This window comes from Amphibalanus amphitrite, unplaced genomic scaffold (genome assembly GCF_019059575.1).
Source record: "Amphibalanus amphitrite isolate SeventyFive unplaced genomic scaffold, NRLGWU_Aamphi_draft 000507F_arrow, whole genome shotgun sequence".
Classification (NCBI taxonomy): Eukaryota; Metazoa; Arthropoda; class Thecostraca; order Balanomorpha; family Balanidae; genus Amphibalanus; species Amphibalanus amphitrite.
In genome coordinates this window covers 151202-170712 of record NW_024882001.1, presented here as the reverse complement: position 1 = coordinate 170712, position 19511 = coordinate 151202, and the positions used below count along the sequence as shown (strand labels likewise).

The 19511-nt window shown below is 47.8% G+C and overlaps 1 protein-coding gene across 1 annotated transcript; it reads right to left on the bottom strand.

Moving 5' to 3' along the window:
- Nucleotides 1-6770: 6770 nt before the first annotated feature.
- LOC122392927 (chitin deacetylase 1-like) lies at nucleotides 6771-16205 on the bottom strand. Its single transcript, XM_043388305.1, has 10 exons — nucleotides 16084-16205; nucleotides 11693-11777; nucleotides 11103-11224; nucleotides 10692-10837; nucleotides 10204-10412; nucleotides 9833-9986; nucleotides 9450-9588; nucleotides 7967-8213; nucleotides 7476-7679; nucleotides 6771-7177 (listed from the first exon to the last, which is right to left on the bottom strand). The coding sequence occupies exons 1-10, from the start codon at nucleotides 16130-16132 to the stop codon at nucleotides 7069-7071; spliced, it is 1464 nt and encodes a 487-aa protein (XP_043244240.1). The 5' UTR covers nucleotides 16133-16205; the 3' UTR covers nucleotides 6771-7068.
- Nucleotides 16206-19511: the final 3306 nt, after the last annotated feature.

Below are 19511 nucleotides of genomic sequence, written 5' to 3'. Positions count from 1 at the left end.
CTGAGCATAGTATTGGGAGTCTATTCACATGGAGTGGCCCGTTCCACGTGATAACGATTAAAAGTACGCAGAAATGCGTAATGGCCTGCCTATTTAGCACAACTGCCTGCCTGTATCGCGCAGAAGCCCTTCTGTTGATAGAAAGCGCAATAGTCCGTCTACCTATATATGTATATGTGTATTGAGTGTTTTGGCTATTAAAGTAATACGAGCACTGTCACCCTACGAAGAGAAATATTGTCATATTTGTCACCGTCAACTATCCTTCTTCCAGCTGGTGAAACAGTGCGCAGACGGTTGACACCCTAATACACGGTCTCTCCAACCCATTTCGTGGCGAAGTCGGGTAGCTTTTGGGCTTGCGTTTGTGCCCAACTACTCCATAAATAGAATCACGCACAAGACTGTCGGTGAGGCTAGTCCTTGTGTTCTGGTAAGTTCTGAGAGGGAGGCGCTACACTCGGTCCGACGCAGATGTTATCGCCGGGGCAGGCTGATTGCAGCGTGACCAACTAAGACAGTGATCGACAGAGAGAGAGAGAGAGAGAGAGAGGGAGAGAGAGAGAGAGAGAGAGAGGGAGAGAGAGAGGGAGGGAGAGGGAGGGAGAGAGAGAGAGAGAGAGAGAGAGAGGGAGGGGGAAGGGAAGGAGAAGGGGAGACAGAGGAGAGTGGAGAGACTGGAGAGTGGACAGGGACAGATCGATTAAAGGCGAGATGCTGTTAAACAGGCTTTGAGGAAGATGTGCATCTGCCGTTTCTTTGTTATGAACAACTGCCTCTGACTGCAAAGTCTACTTTCAAGCATGACTATTAATGTTGCATATTAAAACAATACTGATGTCATGCATCATCTTACTATCTTTGTGTTGCAAATTCCAAAAAGGTGCATACAATTATGCAGTCAGAACTTAAGATATCCATAATGGCCGTCGATTATTGGCTGAGTGTCATTAATTTCTGACCTACGCACTTCTCGTGTGCGGTACTCATCATCTACCTCTTTCGTGGTGGGACAATGTGACTAATTCCTGCACCGATGAAAATGGCGACCCGTCGGCAGAGCCCCAGGTGGCCGGACACAATCAGCTGACGACGAGCGCCCTCACGCAGCTGTGGCGTCACGGGGGACCGCCGCGGGCCGTCCCTGAGGTCTGCGAACGCCCCGCGGAACCGTCCACTGACGTGACGAACGGCGGTTACGGCTGAAGGGGACTGCGCCGGTGATGACAACCAGATGCCCAGGGGGTGTCGCTGGGATAAACCCTGGGATTAGGCAGCAATGACTGATGAGTAATGACAGCCGGCATGCATTCAATGGTTCGAATCATGAACAGGATTACGGAGATGCATCTTCCCAGCTACATGTGGCTGGGGAGTTTTGGGCTCTGTGCAAAGGTACTGGGTGAAAATTCAGTTAGGTACATACCTACATTACTTGTCGACTAAAAGGGTCTATGAGTGGTCTGAAATCGAATCAATAGATCATACAGTTTGTATTATGTTGAGGCATAAGTGCATATAAATTCAAGGTTTTTTCTTGTATACTGTTCTAAAAGTTATCACACAATAAAACACTTCAGATGTGCTTTGGTTGATCAACCACCCAATGTCAAAGCTGTCGTTTACCATTTCTGCATTTGCCACAGTTTTGACAGTTTGCCGTGAAAGAATGGGACCCAAGAACTGCGGTAGGTGGCATAAGAACACCGTAAAAACACCGTAGAGACTAACTCATAGTCAGAACATTTCCATGTTAACACCCTCGACTTTATATTTGATAGATATACATAGTTTGAAATCCAAATAAATCAATTACTTCTCTCCTGGCATACAAATATCTGCGTCTTTGTTCTTTCATTTTTTATCCAGCCTATTTGATCTGTTTAGACATACGATATTATTTTATTGGCCTATATGCTACGCATCAAGTATACGCAACTGCTTCTGTACATCTTTATAAACTGGTTATATTGTGCCCCTGCCTATCGGTGTATCTCGAGCAAAACACTAAGGACTGGCTTAAGTCAATAACGAACAATATTTGTTCTATTAACCACCACTGAACCATTAGCCCCTGGGGTCGGCACGGGTTATCCCAAGGGGGTTCCCCTCAAAACCTCATTATTCGATGCATGGTCGATCGTTGATCTATTATCTATAACGCATGACGAGGCTTTGTGTATGCTTAGTTGGCAATCGGCATCGCTAAAGTTCCTAGTCCTAATCAATGGAAGTCGGCTAGGCTAGGTGCTTATCGGTTAAACACGCATATGTGGTGTCCAGTGTGGGTAGTTTACTTAAGGTTTAGGTGTTGCGTCTTATTGCTGTTTCTAGCAATTTCCAATACTTCCAAAGTGCTAAGTTAGAATGACTATTGTTTCTGAAAAGGTAATTAAATTGGCTATGAGCTGTGTGAAGCAGTGTCATACCTACATGCTAAGGGTAGGTAGGTACCTGAAGTTACTTATACGTTACGTGGTAATAAATAGTTCGCGTTCCATATGTTTGCGTGTACAATGTGGGACGTGATTTGCTGTCTGGTTTTATTGGGACTGATATCTCGGTGTCAGCTGTTCGTCTCCTGTGCCGGTCCTCGGCGCGTCTCAGGTCAGTCGTCTCCTGTGTCTACTGAGTGGCCCAACTTGCCTCGTTAGCGCTGGCTAGACCAGGCGGGTGACACAGCGATACCCCCCCCCCCCGTCCCCCTCCCCCAGATCCGTCACGGTGGCGGCCAGGTGACGGGATAAAAACCTCGGCTGACGTCCGACCCACGTCAGCAGCACGCAGCCCCGCGGCCCGGCGGCGGCCTCACGAATAGTGAGTGGATCGCTCAAAACACACCAGCGGGGACCGCAAAGCAGCCCGGCCAATGACAATAAAACGATGACATGCATTTCATTTCCCGTGGACGCATATTGGTCATGGAAAAATATGGCGTTACAAGTCGAGGTCATCAGCCCACAGCCTCATGGTATACAGCAGTTAGAGCACGGATTATACTGTCCGTAATGCTCAGTGATGGATATGTTGGACATGTTGACGCTGGGCCACTCCGGATCAATGTCTGAACTACGGAATGATGTTCAGTGAAATAGCAACATATTTTCCAAGCTTACAGCCGTGCTATAGGTCAGGTGTGCAAAGGTTATGTAATGCATCAATTGCTGATTAGTGAGGGGAAACTAATTAATTTCTACTTATATGTCACATCATTTTCCTGAACTTGGTAAATGATGTTGCATCGTAGCAAAGACTTTGTTATACTAAGTAGCTTATTTCTGCATCCCTATGCATTACTTGCCAATGGAAATTAGATAATCTCTTCAGTGCAGAAGTCGTCATTCATTTTCCTCGATTAACACGTTTTGTCGATCGCTGCTTTCCTCACCATTGCCGCGTTGCTTTCCTCCAAGTCGCTTTAAAACGTCCCCTATGGCGGCGCTCCCGACATGTCTGCCCTTTCTTAAGTGTGACGTTCTTTAGCCGGTGGGCCGCGATCACATCTCCTTCACTGTTTACTCCCCAAACAAAGTCATTGCTGGGCTCGGCTTTAGAGGTGATGAGCCCTCCTGGACCATTACCGGATAGCCGTCCGATCATAAACTAACCCGCTCTGCAAAGAGCAGTTTTATGTCGCGCGCGCTGAGAGGTCGTTGGAAATTTCTTAGAGCACTTGCCGAGTTTTGGAGATTAGGGATTGTTAAATGATTGAAGGTTTCTGATACAGTATCACTTTTTCTGACGCTGTCGTTTGTGAAAACTGACCGAAACATGTGTTCATAATAGGTAAAGAGCACCAATAGGCGTGCCCTTCATATAATATTCATCGATCACCGAGTATTGGTTCTCTCTTCAAGCATATAGCGCTGGAATACTAGGTCACTCACTTATTATTCTGCTTTCGTCAGCCTGTAGCCCGGCCGCCTTTTACAACCGATCCCAGCTCAAAAAGTCTCACCCGACAGCGTTACCTATTCATTTTGCTGCTTCAAAAGACCACGGTGTCAGGTGGTCTGAATCCTTTACTCGGGGAAGTCTGCTTAAGCAGTCTCTTTTCAAGACCCACAAACATCATACATTTGGCGTCTTGGCCCCTGAACTGAGACATAATCAAATACGGCGCCTAAATTTTGACCATTTCATGGTGATAAAATGTCTTTGAAGACGTAAATAAGGTCTGAATGAAGTACTGGTGTGCAGTTAAATGGGTAAATCAGAAGGCCAGCGAGTAGCATTCGAAGCCCATGCAATGTGCATAGATCATAAGGGAATCTTCTGCTGGTATGAAACTCAAAAATTAAATTGTGCTGAATGCTTTATCCATCTAAGACCAATGCTAGCCAGATGTGCAGACCAGCAAATTAGTATTCCCGCATGCACATTGGAGCTTCCTCGCTGTGAATTAGTTTATCGCATGCATTCAGCATTTGCTGTCCTGGAAAGACACGGTTTATTGGAGGGCTACGGCACGGTTAGGATTTTAGCGTCATCATGCATTAGCTTCTAGAAACGCCATTGTTTTAGATGAGGAATTATTACGCTTCTCAATATTGTGTCATTTCTAATGAGATATCTAATAAATTTAATGGGATGGGTTAACCCTCGCCGACACACAGGGTGATGCAACCCCCTAAGATTTTTCGCAAATAACTCGCGTAAGAAGCGGCCGATCGCGACGAAACCTTCAGTACCATCGCGCTGATCAATTTTACACTTATTCTGAAAACTTCATGACCCTGACCCAAATGACCTTTGACCTGTGACCTACTTTTCGAGACCAAGTTTGGCCGGAATCGCGGTTCGGCGTATGCCGGTTCGCATTAGCCGCGCGTTTGCAGTCCTTTCGTGGTTTCAAGCGTTCAAACATCTGTTGATGCTTCCCCTATGCATAAGGGTGGATGTCAAGGTCATCTGAAGGCCAGGTCAGGTCACTGGCCTTTGATGACCTCGATCCACTTTTTCGAGTTTTACATGCCTCTAACTTAACCCTCGCCCATGTAGGGGGGGTTGGTGCAACCCCCCCTGAGGTTTTTCGGAAATAGTGCAAAAACGGCGGCGCGCAGCGCCGCCAAATTTTGGGTACCTGATGGGGCAAACCTTGCGCATCTTTTGATAAAAAAAAATTTGACCGGGTCATGTCAGGTCACGGAGTTATGACGTCACAAAGGGAACAGCCTCCGGCCGGATTTTCACAAACTGAGTGCCAACGCCCGAGGTTTCCTGCCGGTGGTACGGACATCGGTTGATGGATCGTGATGAAACTTCACATGCATGTTGGGGCAAGTATTGGCTATCATATGGTATAAGAAACTTGACCGGGTCAGGTCAGGTCACGGAGCTATGACGTCACAAGAGGAACAGCGTCCGGTACTATTTTTGAAAAGCGCCCGAACCACTATTTTGCTAATTCTTGTCACCTCAATGGGAATATGCAGCAATATTAGCTTCTATAGGGAGCAAATGGACCTACCAAATCCAAAAATACAATCAGATTTCAAAAATTTAAATTTTGATTTTTCGAATTTCTGCCGCCGACTGTGACCTTGCCGACTTCCGGCGCTCCCAACGCGCCATTTTTAGAGCTAGGGAAACGAAATACATACCAAACGATAGAGAATTGATCAAGGAACACGATAGTGAAGGTTTCAAGTCGATATCTCCCACCGTTTTGCCGCAATCGCCGCGGAAAGTTGAAAAAAGTCTATTTTTCCGAAAATTTGACCTTTGACCGGTCAAAAGTAGGTCAAATGTTGACCTAGGACCAAAAAATATACCACCAATCGCGAGATCTCGGCGAGAGCAATCCGTTGGTCTTTTCCGCTAAGCTCTACGACGCTCCGTTTTCAAACGCCAAGGGGGGGGGTCGCACCAACCCCCCCCCCCTGCATGGGCGAAGGTGGCAGATCGCCGTTTACGGGCGAGGGTTAAGCCAGTTTTTGGAGCTGATTTCGAAGTTAGCAACCATCTGAACATTTGCGAAGTAGTTTTGGTGCCTTCGTAACATGTTACGAAGCTATCAGAGGTGGTTGACACGAACTTCAACTATCCGGCAGGACCTTTACTGGTTGACCTGACCTGACCTGACCCGACCTGGCCTAAATGTATAAGGACATCATCTGTGATCAAAACGAACATGATGTTCGTGATCAGCACCCCGGAACCCCCATGGCAGCCAAACTTTACGACGTTCTAACAGGTCCCGATTTTCCCGACGGTTGGGTCATTGACCTGACCTGGAAGGTCAACCGATGACCTAGGACCTTAAAATTGGGTATCATCGGCTTATTTTTGTCAGGGCAACACGTTCATGTTTTTCGCGAATCTCTAGCTCGATCAGGGGCCAAGCGCGAGAGGGGAGGTCGTCCCCCCCCCCCCACACACACACACTTGCGCCGTCAAAGGACGCAAAATGGCCTGTGCCGGGGAGGGTTAAATTGGCTTTATAATCAACGATCTCTGAGTTTTGACGTTCGTAACAGAGGATTCCAATCGTCCTCAAGTACCTAGCCATGGCCGTCCCCCCCCCCCTTGGATACGTCCCTGGCCATGATCATATCAAACGTGATAGCTTTCATGATAACGAAGCATTACCTTGGGATACTGTGCTGCAATTATGCGTGACTGACTTTGCAGTGACAACCGCTACACTTTTTAGGTGTTATGCTGTAAAAGGCAAATGGTATGTTTGTTAAAATATATTCATATAATACGTTTACGTATATTGTTTGTCTTCGGTGGTAAAGCTTTTATCTACATACAGAATGCAGTCAAAATCTTAAACTCATTTATTGAGCTTCGAAACACGTCACGTTCGTCATGCTAAATTATCACAAGAGTGAACTCTAACAGGCAATTAACGACAAACACTGTCCAACCGCATTAAATTGTCACTGGTCGGGCTCCTGAATAACATCGGGACACTCACTTTCTCAACCAAACCCGCGTGACGCGACGACCTCAAATCGAGCCTTTCACAAGTCCAACAGGAGACATGTCACGCAGAGCCCCCTAAGCATCACCAATGGTCATCAATGGTCACCACACAGTGGTGTCGGCCGCTGTTGCCGCCTATTTCTTGAACTGGACGCTCTCGTAAATGTCGGGCTGTCCGGCGTCACCGTCGCTGTCGTACAGCCACGGGTACTGCTTCGGGCACGAGAAGCACGTCGTGAAGTACCTGTAAAAGAGGGCAAAAGAAATGTGAGCGGGCGTTCTGTGGAGACAGATTGACGATAAAGGCAACTAGCTTATGAAACAAGCAATATGAAAGCAAGAGGAATCGCCCGAAAAAAATGAGCCGAGTCCGAATCGTGTCATTTAGTCTGCGACGTCCTCGGACATTTATCCCAATTCCACTGGTATCATAGCAGGGAAAGTAAATTACGTGCCGAACCATTGCGAGGTTAGCAAAACCATCCCTAGTCTCTAGTTCTACCAATTCCCCATTCAGCAACTACAGAGGCTCGCGGACTGACCTGGTGCCGGGCACCCAGGCCGGGTCGCCGTCCTTGGGCGGTTTGAAGCTGATGCGGCAGGTGTTGGGCAGGTTGCACGCCGGCTCCGGGATGTCCTTGCGCTTCCTGCAGTCCCACTGGTCGAGCTGAGCCAGCTGGTTGATGGGGATCGGATCGGTCATCCAGTAGAGGGCCTGCGTCATCGTCACGAACCAGACGTCGTCCCTGCGGAAGGCGAGGGGGGCGGGAGGTCAATACATGTCACAGGCCGCTGGTTGGCGGGAAGGTTGATGAAAGACATGGAGCGAGTTAAACCTCCAGGGTTGGGATAGAGCAAGTTATGCAGCTGAACAGCGTTAGGCTGGGTGTCTTCTGTCCAACAAAGAACTACAAATGCAGTTTGCAATGAACTGCACAAAATAAACAACAAATAATTGCATCTGCCATCTTTTTCTTTAATGACGGGAAAAACTCAGCATTTCTGCATTTTGCTGCCGAAGAGCGGCACTCACTTCTGGTTGAGCCACTGCAGGAAGAGGTTGAGACCCTCGATGAGGTTGGCCTCGTTAAACCAGTTGGTGTGGAAAGAGAGCTGGTAGGGCGCCCGGTTGCTCTCGTAGTGCCGGTTGAAGTCCTCCTTGAACCAGGTCAGGATTTCGGCCGGCTCGTAGTTGAAGAGCACACACTGGTCCAGGTAGGGACAGTGACCGCCGTCGTAGCCCTGGACGTAGTGCGAGTTGAGCGGGATCTCCCACACACCTGGGGGAGCAGAGGGATGATTAAATCACACTTTGTAGATAAGGATGGATACTGAAAAACACCTAACATCAGCGCATATAGCAAATAAGAGGAACATGTTTTTTGCACTTACACAGTGCACAGTTGTAATAGAATTTAAACAACCGAACACCAGTAGCGCCCAAAAGTCTCTCTTTTATCCACAAAATTCTCCAAACAAATTTGTACGTACAATTATTTCCGCGTGGAATAATTTCACGCACTTCAATAATCATACCACTTCTGACACACCCCCCTCTGATCTTCAAGATCACTAAAACGCACACAAACAAAATATCAAAAACGTTTATCTTCGGTCATCAAACCGCGGCCAAGCTAGGCACCATCGTCGGTCACAAAACCAAACCGTGCACCTTAATCGGTCAACAAACCGGAGCACTCGCCGCTCACCTCCCGGGCACCATCACCGGGCACCATCGCCGGTCTCCAGCACCGGTCTTCATTACCGGTCTCCAGCACCGGGCTCCATCACCGGGCTCCATCACCGGGCTCCAGGGCTCCAACCAAACCGGAGCACTCGCCGCTCACCACCCGGTCTCCATCACCGGGCTCCACGACCAGTCACCATCACCGGGCTCCATAACCGCGGTCTCCAGCACCGGGCTCCATCACCGGGCTCCACCACCGTGCTCCAGCACCGGTCTCCATCACCGGGCTCCATCGCCGGTTACCATCACCGGACTCCAGCACCGGTATCCAAACTGGACAAAATCGAATCGATCGTTGGTTCGTTGTCGTGCCTCGCCTCTTCGCCATTTTTAGCTTCCTTTATCTTCCCTGTCGAATTTTCCCTTATTTATACAATACCGTATACTAGACCGAGATAAGGCCGAAATAGCTTGTAATAGAATTTAAACAACCGAACACCAGTAGCGCCCAAAAGTCTCTCTTTTATCCACAAAATTCTCCAAACAAATTTGTACGTACAATTATTTCCGCGTGGAATAATTTCACGCACTTCAATAATCATACCACTTCTGACACAACAGTGTAAATAGCACACATAAAATACATAAAATCAGAGAGATGCTGCATAACTATCCCGCTCAATTAGATTCAAACGCGGCCATAACGATCAAAATTGAAAAATAGACATAAAAATGACAAGAAAAAGAATACGAACATCACGTGGCCTCAGTGGCCCACCAACACCAGTTGGATCTCAGTGAGCCCTGCGTCAAACAAGCACCAACCTACCCGGGTACTGGGAGGTGGGGCAGCCACCGGAGCGACACTCGTGCGAGATCTTGTAGTCGAGCGTGTACGGCCAGATGGGTACCCGCAGAGGCGGCACGGGGATGGAGCTGTCCCACGCGAAACCGTGCTCCAACAGCACCTGAGGGCGGCGGGAGGTCACGGTCATAAACAACGATCACACATGGGATCAGAGTGACAGTGAAGCTGCCGTAAAGGTCTGAGAACCTTCAGCAATGCACCGTTATTTTTTTTTTTAGGACGAATCGATTTAAAATAAGACAAATAAATCGATATAAGAATAGACCGATATAAGTTTTACCTACACTTAAGTTTTTGTTCTCTCGTTTTTATCAAAGCTAAGCATTTCTTAAGCACCAACTCACGTCGAACTGTCGGTTGTCGCCGGGCTTCAGGCGCGGCGCGCGCATGCCGAAGATGTCGAACTCGGACACATTGGCCCACTTGGCGAGCATGGACCTCATGCCGACCATCTCCTGCACCCACTCCTCGTAGGTCTGACCCTGCAGCTGCCGGGACCTGTAGCGGTCGGAGGAACGGCGTCAATACCGAGCGAGATATAGGAGCAGGATATGACATCAGTATCCCAAGTTTTTTTCTATCATGACAGTAATCTCTACTTTTGACATTAGTCTCCATAGATTACACAAACTTCATCTCGGCGTTAGTCTCTGTAGGTTATCTCCACCTATTATAAATAAATCGTCGCCCGTAAAGCCCTCCGGCGGTGCCTTACGTGATGCTGTTGACGGCAATCTCGTGGCCCTTGTGGTAGAGATCCTGCACCATCTGGTAGTTGGAGTACTCGTGGCTGACGAAGAAGGTGGCGCGCATTGGACACTCGTTGGGGTTTTTGTAGACGGTGTCGTTGAAGAGAGCCAGGTAGTGCTCGTAGTTCTGACCGTTGACGGCTCCATCCAGGGACAGAATGACCATCTGTGGCGTCTGGAAGGCGATAACGGGGTCGGGTCAGCCATGCAATGCTAAGTGAGGCATGATCCACCAGCCACATTGTCTATCTTTTGCCTATGTGAACGGATCAAGAATGATGGTTCGGGCATGCTTCCCTTGTATTGAAAAAGATAAGGCCACAGCGAAACCGCTAGAAATTATAATTAATGTTATAAGGAGCGCTTTAATACATTTAGGTGACAGCCAAAACATGAAAGCACACTGATACTTAAGTTTCCTTTTACAGGAGGGATGAGGGAAGCAGTGTCTCACCTCCTTGGGGTCAATGTCTCCGGGGATGCGCGTGCCATCCTTTGAGCAGAAGCAGCCCGGCTCGGCCGGGTCGACCGGGGTCAGGCTGCAGCGTGCCGGGTCACACGCCGAGGCCGCGTACGGGTCCGGCGTGGTGGTGGTCACCTCTGGCACACACAGAGGGCAGACAAATTATCAGACACGAATGGAAAAGTTGGGTTGCATATCAAACTCACGAAGCAAGCTTTCAGCGGTGAAATCAAGCACCTATAACATTCGAAGTGATATTTGCTATCCGTCTACGTGTTCGCAGCCCGCATAAAATTACAGGCTATTGAATAAACTGGACGCTTTAGCACAGGAAGCCAAACACGTTCACTTTATTGAAAGTTCCATAGCAGTACACCGTTATTTTGTCCACTCTGAACTCACCGATTTCCTGCGGTCCGCAGACGGCCAGATTTTTGTAGGTGCACTGTTTGTCGATGGCGTGCCAATGCAGGCCGGCAGGACAGAGTGAACTGTGAGGGTACGAGTCGACGCACGAGTAGAACCTGCAGAGGTAGAAGACACGGCGTGTCAGGAATCAGTGGAGGCAAGCGGCAACAAACATACAAAGATTGTTGTATCACGCAATCCTTTCTAGTAAAGCAGCATTTAACCAAAAAGACAATGGTACATTTTTGTTATCGGGGATCAAATCCAAACGATTTCAAGATTGATATGAATGCACACATCGACATGTGTTGTACTTAGTCATTGTTAATCAGTTAAAGTTTAAATTATGCACATAGACAATTCGTCGATTAGACGGCGATTGACGCCAAGAGTCCGGTTGATTTATGTGTCGTAAAAATATTCAGGTAAGGGATCAAATGCTGGGATCAAAAATAGCAAATTAGGAATGAAACTAGCAATTCCGAGCAAAAATGCCTATTGTGTGTAAACTGTAAAGGTAAAGCCATGCATGTATTTAAAGATCATATTTTCATTAATTTACAAGGAGGTCTCACTTTACTCACTTTCTGCAGTTGGTCGGGTCAGCGAACATGCCATCTGACTGGGGACATTCGAAGTCGCCGCTGTCCGGGAGGTTCTGCCCCGCGGCTGTGGAAGACAGGTCACAGGTCAAGTCAGTGTCACGGTGTCACGGGTGGATCACGGAGCGACGTATCACGGTGCGGCGGCTTGTGCACCGGATGGCGAGTGACGTATCAGTGGCTTCATACATATCTATCGATCAGTGGCGGCGTATTGATCTCGCCACTGGCAATGTGCGCCGCGTTCCTGAACATTTGACAATTAACAATTAACATTGATACACAACACTGCGTACATCTGCCATAGTTTAAGCTTCAGCCCCAGCATCCTCATCCCTTCCATCAATCGGATATTTTGCGGCTTATAATGTTAGAAACAATATGAAATAATGCATCATTCTTGTCAATGTAGCAGGGTTTGCACTGCACCGACCATTGGATCCCTAACGACGGGATTATAGAGCACCAACAACAAACGATCGTTGTGGTGGGTGCGTATTGTGACGTTATGCCCGACTGTCACCCATATCCGGCCTGTTCATATAATAAAGGTAGGTCAACCCTAACGGACCTGGCGACTCTCTACATAAGCATGCGCAGAAGAAAGGTGAGCTGGCCTACACGCATTCTAAATATATGCGTAATGACAAGAGCTCGTCTTCTATCAACACTGAATAACTCCTTATCGCCTAATAGGCGGTCTATTCCCGTCTCCATATTAGTTCGACGAACGTGTTTCAAGGCGTACGTGAAAGTCATGCTCCATTTTTATGCTCCAGTGCCTAATAAACCGCTGTTCCTATCCCGTATTTTCTCTGTGTGAGCCCGGAAACGATGGAGACGGAAGAGCCGTCATCGAACCGTCAGTTTCCAACAGGTTGACCATGGGATCGGCCTTGATCGGGGCATGTCGGAACTCAGATATACTGAGTGCTCCGGTAGGTACCTGTATACCGACAGCTAAGAGATGACTAAAAAGACTGGCTGGTGACAAGAACCAAACGCTTCCGGAACTGGGAACAAGCAACTGTTATGCATATTATCTTGTTATACAGCATTTATGCAGTCGATTGTTCATAACCAATTCAAATCTATATTTCAATCAACTTGCGGCATTATACCTTTGCATGTAACTAGCATCGTTTATTTGTCCTTCGGCCGTTTTCACATAAGACGCCTCAGAAAGATTTGCCGCAAAGTGAAAATGGAAAGAGAAATGAATAATGATTTAGTCGGGCCAATGAGATCCTCATTGGGCGTCGCGAATGCTATATGTGGCACACTTCATGTTGAACAGACAGCGACGATATATAATATGACATGGAAGATGTAAAGGGGGGGGGGCTGTTGCAGGCTGTTGCAGACAAGCCTTGAACAATTAATTGCTCATTGTAGGTACATTTAGGTACAACTGTACCGAAACACGTTCACGCGATGTTATCTTAGGTTCATCCCTTCACTCTGCGTCGGTGAGAGTTAACGTCAGACATCTCCCTCTCCCCTACAAGGACCGGTCCTTAGGTGGGGCGACGTCAGCTCACATCCAGTGCTCACCATCCCAGCCCCGAGTTCGACACCTCTCCCTCCAGCCCCTCCCTCCCCTCCCGGGGACTGCACTCCCTCCTCCCCGGCACCGCCGTGGCACCGCGCTCCACTACCGGTTCCTCTCCCTTTCTCTGAAGGTGGTGGGGACCCGAGGTTACCGTTAGACAGGCTGGCCCTCTACTGAGCTGATCTCAGCTGAGGCCTGAGCCGTCCGTCGGACCGGCACCGGAACTCCGGCTCAGCTCGACACAGACTAGCCGGGGCTGGTGCTCACAGAACGGAGATGGTAAAATTGGCCGGCTTGAAAAGATGCAGAGGTGCAAATTTTGCCGACTTGTTACAACGTGAAGAAATGCTTAAAAGAATCAGCTCGTTCTAAAACGAGAACAACAAAATTGATTCTTATATCATACCTACACCTGAAGAAATGAAATTCATTTGAAATTCAGCCCAATCTCGAATAAGAACATGTGCCTTTTTTGGTATTAGACACCAAACAGAGTTGATATCGGCACGAATAGAGCAGAAACTCTTTCCAAAACCTTGCGTGGCGAAAGCTCTTGGGCGTGGTTAGGCCTAACATTTTGACGAGTTGTCACCATTGCAATGCAATACACTGACGTGCCATTGCTAAATCCGGTGCATGGAACCAGTCATGTCTGTCGCAGCAGCTTTTACGTCGATGGGTTTCGTTCCGCCAAATGTGCGATGGTCACACGACGGCCAATGGGTGTGCCTCGCGGGGGTGCATAACAATGGTAACACGGACCGTGATTGTTAGACGGTGAGAGAATGGTGAATGGCTGGAGAGAGAGAGAGAGAGAGAGAGAGAGAGAGAGAGAGAGAGAGAGAGAGAGAGAGAGAGAGAGAGAGAGAGAGAGAGAGAGAGAGAGAGAGAGAGAGAGAGAGAGAGAGAGAGAGGAGAGCAGGGATCAATGAAGTGTGATCAAATGTAAGTTAGAGCTTAGCGCCTAGAGGTTGAATTAACAAAATGTATTGATCGTGGTGAACCCGAGCCGTCATCACGCGATTTTCTTGTCTAATGTTTGAAACGCTGTGGCACCGTTATAAAAGTTCCGAAGCCAGGCCGCACCCTGACGTCCCGATTCTGAGAATCGCGCGCTCTGAGGATTACACTCTGAGACTATTGTTAACGACTGGGCTTTCCTTACCAGGCGACATCTCGGAGAAATGCTCAGGGTGGTACCGAGATCGCCAAGGTTAAGCTGGTCACCTCTGAGTCGACAGGTCCGACCGCAGCGTCCTGGTGACTGACTGTCACATGACGATACATTGTGGAGCCAAAAGCACTCGTCTTGTTGTGTTTCACAACCTAATGCATCCTGCAGCAGCACACAGTCCCATCACTGGTAGTCACTCCTCCCACTTTCCCCTTCACCGGCAGTAGCCGCACCTCTCTCCTCTCCCATTCATTATTCTTCTTCCCATCTCTTACTTCAAACTTCCCTGCCCTCTCTTGTATTTACCCCGCCCGGTGACAGCCACCCACTCCCTTCCCTCTCCTCATCTCTGAGCCCCGCGGCTCTCAGCTGGTCCGGTCCAAGGCCGGCTGATCGGTACCGGTGCCCGTGCGACCGGCCCGGTCCCGCTGCCCCACCACCACCAGTGACCGGTCGACCTCCATCAGTGGCCGGCCGGCCGGCACGCGCGCCTTTCTAAACCCGCCGCCGACGTCGGAGGTTACCTCACCAGAGGCGACTGGCCCCCACCGGGAGGCTCAGGGGCTCCGGAGACGACCGCAGACTGATGAGTGCATCGATAGGATTGATAATGAGCTCTTTTATCCCGGTTGATGGCTTAAAATTTCTCTTCGGGGACTATCTTTGTCATCGGAAAGAAGTTTTCGCATGTTTAGTATTATTAACGCTTGATGATTCATAGTCGCAAGTGAGGTCATCATTCACGATTCAATAACATTACAGGAAAGGAGTTTTCTATAACCACCCAGATCTACTGCACGGCAAGTGACAATAAGTGATGGGACAAAGACATGACGAGAGAGTATATATTGGAACGTAAGATCTAAATGTCGGATACGACAGGTATCGCATGCTTATCGGCAAAATATTTTTTAAAGCTCAAGGCAGGGAGGATGACAATGACAAAAACACATCGCTGTTCGGAACTGCACAATTCGACATAACACGGATAAGAATTGCGAAAGGTACGGGGATGACAACAGTGGACAAATGAGGAGTCAGGGGTGACGAAGCAGAGCTGAACAGACGAGAAAATGCCGTGGATTGTAGATGTGCGGATTGAGGCTCGTGTCGAGTCGTGCTAAGAGGAAGTACTTGTTGCTTATGGAGGTAATGCTGGACGTAGAAGAGGATTGTAGAAACAAAATGAAGGAGATGACGGTATTGGTGATGTTTGCTACATGACAGGAGGTATATTGAACAAAAATGTCTTGGTTTGACTGTGTCGGCCACTCTGATTTGGGCAAGAGACAGTGCGCTCCATGGTCTGTTTGCACGCCGATGCCGTTACCGTCTGTGAAAGTCTTAATATCAAACATAAAAACAGTGGAATTCTGATGATGAATGGCACACAAGAAAACACAGCCAACAGTATGAATGCAAATTCCGGGCTGGCGTGTCAGCTCGTCCTCGAAGGAAGGGAGAGGCCGTCCTTGGAGGAAGAAAAGTAAGGAGATGCCGTTTTTTAGGACGAAGGTTACCGTCCTCATGGGGAAACGGAACCATCCTCGGAGAAAAGGGCATCGTGCACACGGGAAGAGGCGCCGTCCTCAGATGAGGACGTGCAGTCCTCAGAGGACGCAGAGACACCGTCGATCGTCTACTCACCGAGGCAGAGGAGGCCGGCGGCCAGCAGTGCTCCGTGGACACGCACCATGGTGGACCCCGCGCTGAGGAGGAGTGACCACACCGCTCCGCGTCCGCGCCGCCGCCGCCGCCGCCGCAGCACTTTCCCGACCGGCCAGAACCAGCTGCCGAGGTCGCCGTCCGGTCACGTGACCCGACCGGGCGGTCTCTGGCGAGGGTCACGTGGTCGTCGTTGTCCCCGGCTAGTTCTGTAAGTCACTGTGGCTTGAAGATGCCCCCAGCATCCCGCGATGGACGCGTGAGTTGATATGCAGTCAGCGCGTTTGTGCTCGACTGTCATTTGCGAGTGAGGAATTCGAAAACCGGTTATGGCTATCGCTGAAAGCAAAAACGGTGCAGTTATTCTCGACAAACAAAAGGGAAAGGAGATCCAAAGAATAATCGCAGGGGCAATGCTGCACACGAATGCGATTCATCGTCCTCAGCATTTAGCATAACGTTTAGAACGGCGTGCAGCAGCTGGCTGCGGACATACACAACTGAGAGTTCGGTACGCTTGATGCCACGATCCTCGTTACCAATGTTTTACAAAGTGTCACTGTGATCTCTTACCTTGGAATGTCGGTTAGGTATGCCTACATTTTACGATTATTTCATGTAGTACTTACAATGTGGCTATATCTGGCCCAGCGGACAGCCACAAGTCTTCCTCAGTCGAGCGCGAATGTTTGGTGCCACTGCATCATACAATTCCCTCCATTCACGAGATATTGAAAAAGAAATAAAGTTGGCAATTAGACCGCCTAACCCGTATTCGAGTCAGGTTTCTCACTAGCACTAGTCGAGTTAACTTAGCTTGCTGACCATCATACGGAAACAGCTGCACGTTTCATGAAGTTCGTGATTTTGCAAATCGTATTGCCTGGTGATTGTGATTTTAAAACAGATAAAACAACTTTTAAACTTAAAAGGGTACTGAGTTCTCGAGTATCTGAAACTTATACATTGCGCACCTCAATGTGTTATGTATGGAACATCTGAACTGGAAATATCAGGTGTAGGATTACGTAACCTCCATATGCACTTGGATTCGAAACTTCTTCTGAGCAGTATTCTGGATGAATAAAAATGACACCATAACTTCACATACTATTACTTATTTTATAATGTGCAGTATCCTGGATGAATAAACATGACACAATAACTTCACATACTACATTACTAGTTTTATAAAGCGCAATTTCTTGCTGGTGCAAGCGTAGCCTTACCCAAAGCTTTATAAACGTTACCGTTTGACCTGAGGCGGCCTTGTATTTGGTGCAAGTAGTTATCCACTAATTGCAGATAGATGCACGTTCCTCATGCCCTTAATTACGAACATAGGCATTGGACTCTTCCAGTTCAGCATTAACAGCACAGTTGTTTTCCGGCAAAAGTAAGTTCCCGCGTACGTTAAATGGCGCTAGTTTATGTGGCACGAGTTCTAAACTTTGTGAAATTTATTTTAACACAGCACTTTCAGAACAATTTCCATTTGTCCGGTGCAGTGGTGTCATGTTTGTCTGGACGTTTTGGATAGAGTTGTCCGTCGGTTCTGCAATGCTGTATGAAAGTTCCGCTGACTGATATTTCCCTAAAGCAACACGTTTTCTGTTTGCCTTAACATTGAAACAAACCAAGAACGCTCTAAGAATACTAAGCACTCCTCAATTACAGCGTGTTTACATCCCATAAAGACACCAGAGCCCATAGGTATATCGCTTCACAACACGTCCTTTGTTTATACCACGAATGAGCAGAATAAAAATATTTTCCAAACGAACAACAGCAGTCAGTAATGTCCTCTAGGACCATAGTTCATTTAAATTACCGATATAGCGATTCTTTCAGTCAAACTCGGAGTTTTGAAACTATAGTTTGGCTTATAAAACATAGTTTGCTTAGCCTTCATCATATTTACTTATTTATTTATTTATTTATTTATTTATTTATTTCACGTCAAAGGTCCTATCCACACAGGTGTGGCTATTCCAGGTCCAGAGTCACATTAAAAAGCGTATCGGATGATCACTTACGTAAAAGGTAAAGGCACACGCACAAGCACACACTCAAACACACGCTCCCACAAATGGGGTCATCACGAGCCGACGCCACTGACAGGCAGCTGCCGCTGGAGCATATACTCGTAACTCCGCAGCTCTCATACAGAACCTCTTGTTGTGTTCACAGTGACATAATTTTACTTACCACAATTATGTATGTGACACTTATTCCGATTGATGCATTCTTTGCCAGTATGTTAAGTACACTGCAACAAATAGCTTAGCAACAGAATAGGACAATATTAACAATGCATATATTGACCATGGCTGGGGTAAACACATGCAAATGGAGGTGAAACAAAGCAGGTGGAAAGCAAGTAGAACAATACAGCCAACGATAGTCCACCGATGACAGCGGCCTGCGTAAAATGCAGCCTGATGGTCGATATGACGCAAATCATGTGTCGTGCGTTTTAAACTTAGAAGTAGGCATTGTAAAAATATCATTAATATCGTGCTGCTGACACCAAAGAGGACATTTCTAAAAATGAGCGCGGAAGTCTGGGAACGTTATTAAAGTATTCGACAACTCTAAAACTGTCAGCTATTGGTAAGATGGTAGTTCGATTTATTACTTCAACAGCAAAGAGCAAAAAGTTCCCGAAAAAATTACCTACTTGGGGGCTATTTATTAGGAATGACTGTCACTTGGTATGAGCCTAAATTGGACCGAGGACCTATCGTCTCAAATATCGCACGAAACAATCCGCTTATCAAATCCATGCTTATTGACTGCAACACAGCCCTTAAACGGAACTATGATATCCACATTCTACAAATGTGTAAGATCCAGACCACCCATTGCAACAGATGGTGTGCCTACTTCATTTCGAGGACTAATTACGGTCACATTCACGGTGAATTTGCATTAAGCTGATGCCCTTTTGATGTCGGCGCCAGGAGACCAGATTTGACTTAAGTCTGGTTCCGCCTCGATCGGGGAGAGAACTCAGAGCTCACACATCCGGTCGGGTAGGCGTGACTCGCCAGCTTACCCCGCGAGCAGCCAGCTGTCCAGAAAACTACGCATTTCTCAAGCACTGCATAGGTAGCTACTGACGAAATTGAGAGATGTGTAGGTGGTGGGAGTTTCTCTTGCTGCTTTTCAGATTAGGGACATAAATCGCTCATTTTGCCCAGACCAATGTCTCCGCCCAATCTCCGCCTCGTGATGGATAAAAGGAGGCTAAGGGGCACCAAATGCGCAGAAAAAAGAGCATGCAAATTATCAGCAATACTAGCTTTTAGAATATCACAAGCACCGAGTTGCGTTAAAGGCCTGACCGCATTAAGAACGTAGATGATAAAATACTATCCAGGAAGCCAGCTCACACAAAATGGTTCGAG

Coding starts and splice junctions, on each gene's coding strand:
- LOC122392927 (XM_043388305.1), bottom strand. CDS start 16,132: ATGGTGCGTGTCCACGGAGCACTGCTGGCCGCCGGCCTCCTCTGCCTC. Junction 9,987..10,203: donor ATTGCCGTCAACAGCATCAC/GTAAGGCACCGC, acceptor CGACCGCTACAG/GTCCCGGCAGCTGCAGGGTC. Junction 7,178..7,475: donor GCCTGGGTGCCCGGCACCAG/GTCAGTCCGCGA, acceptor CCTCTTTTACAG/GTACTTCACGACGTGCTTCT.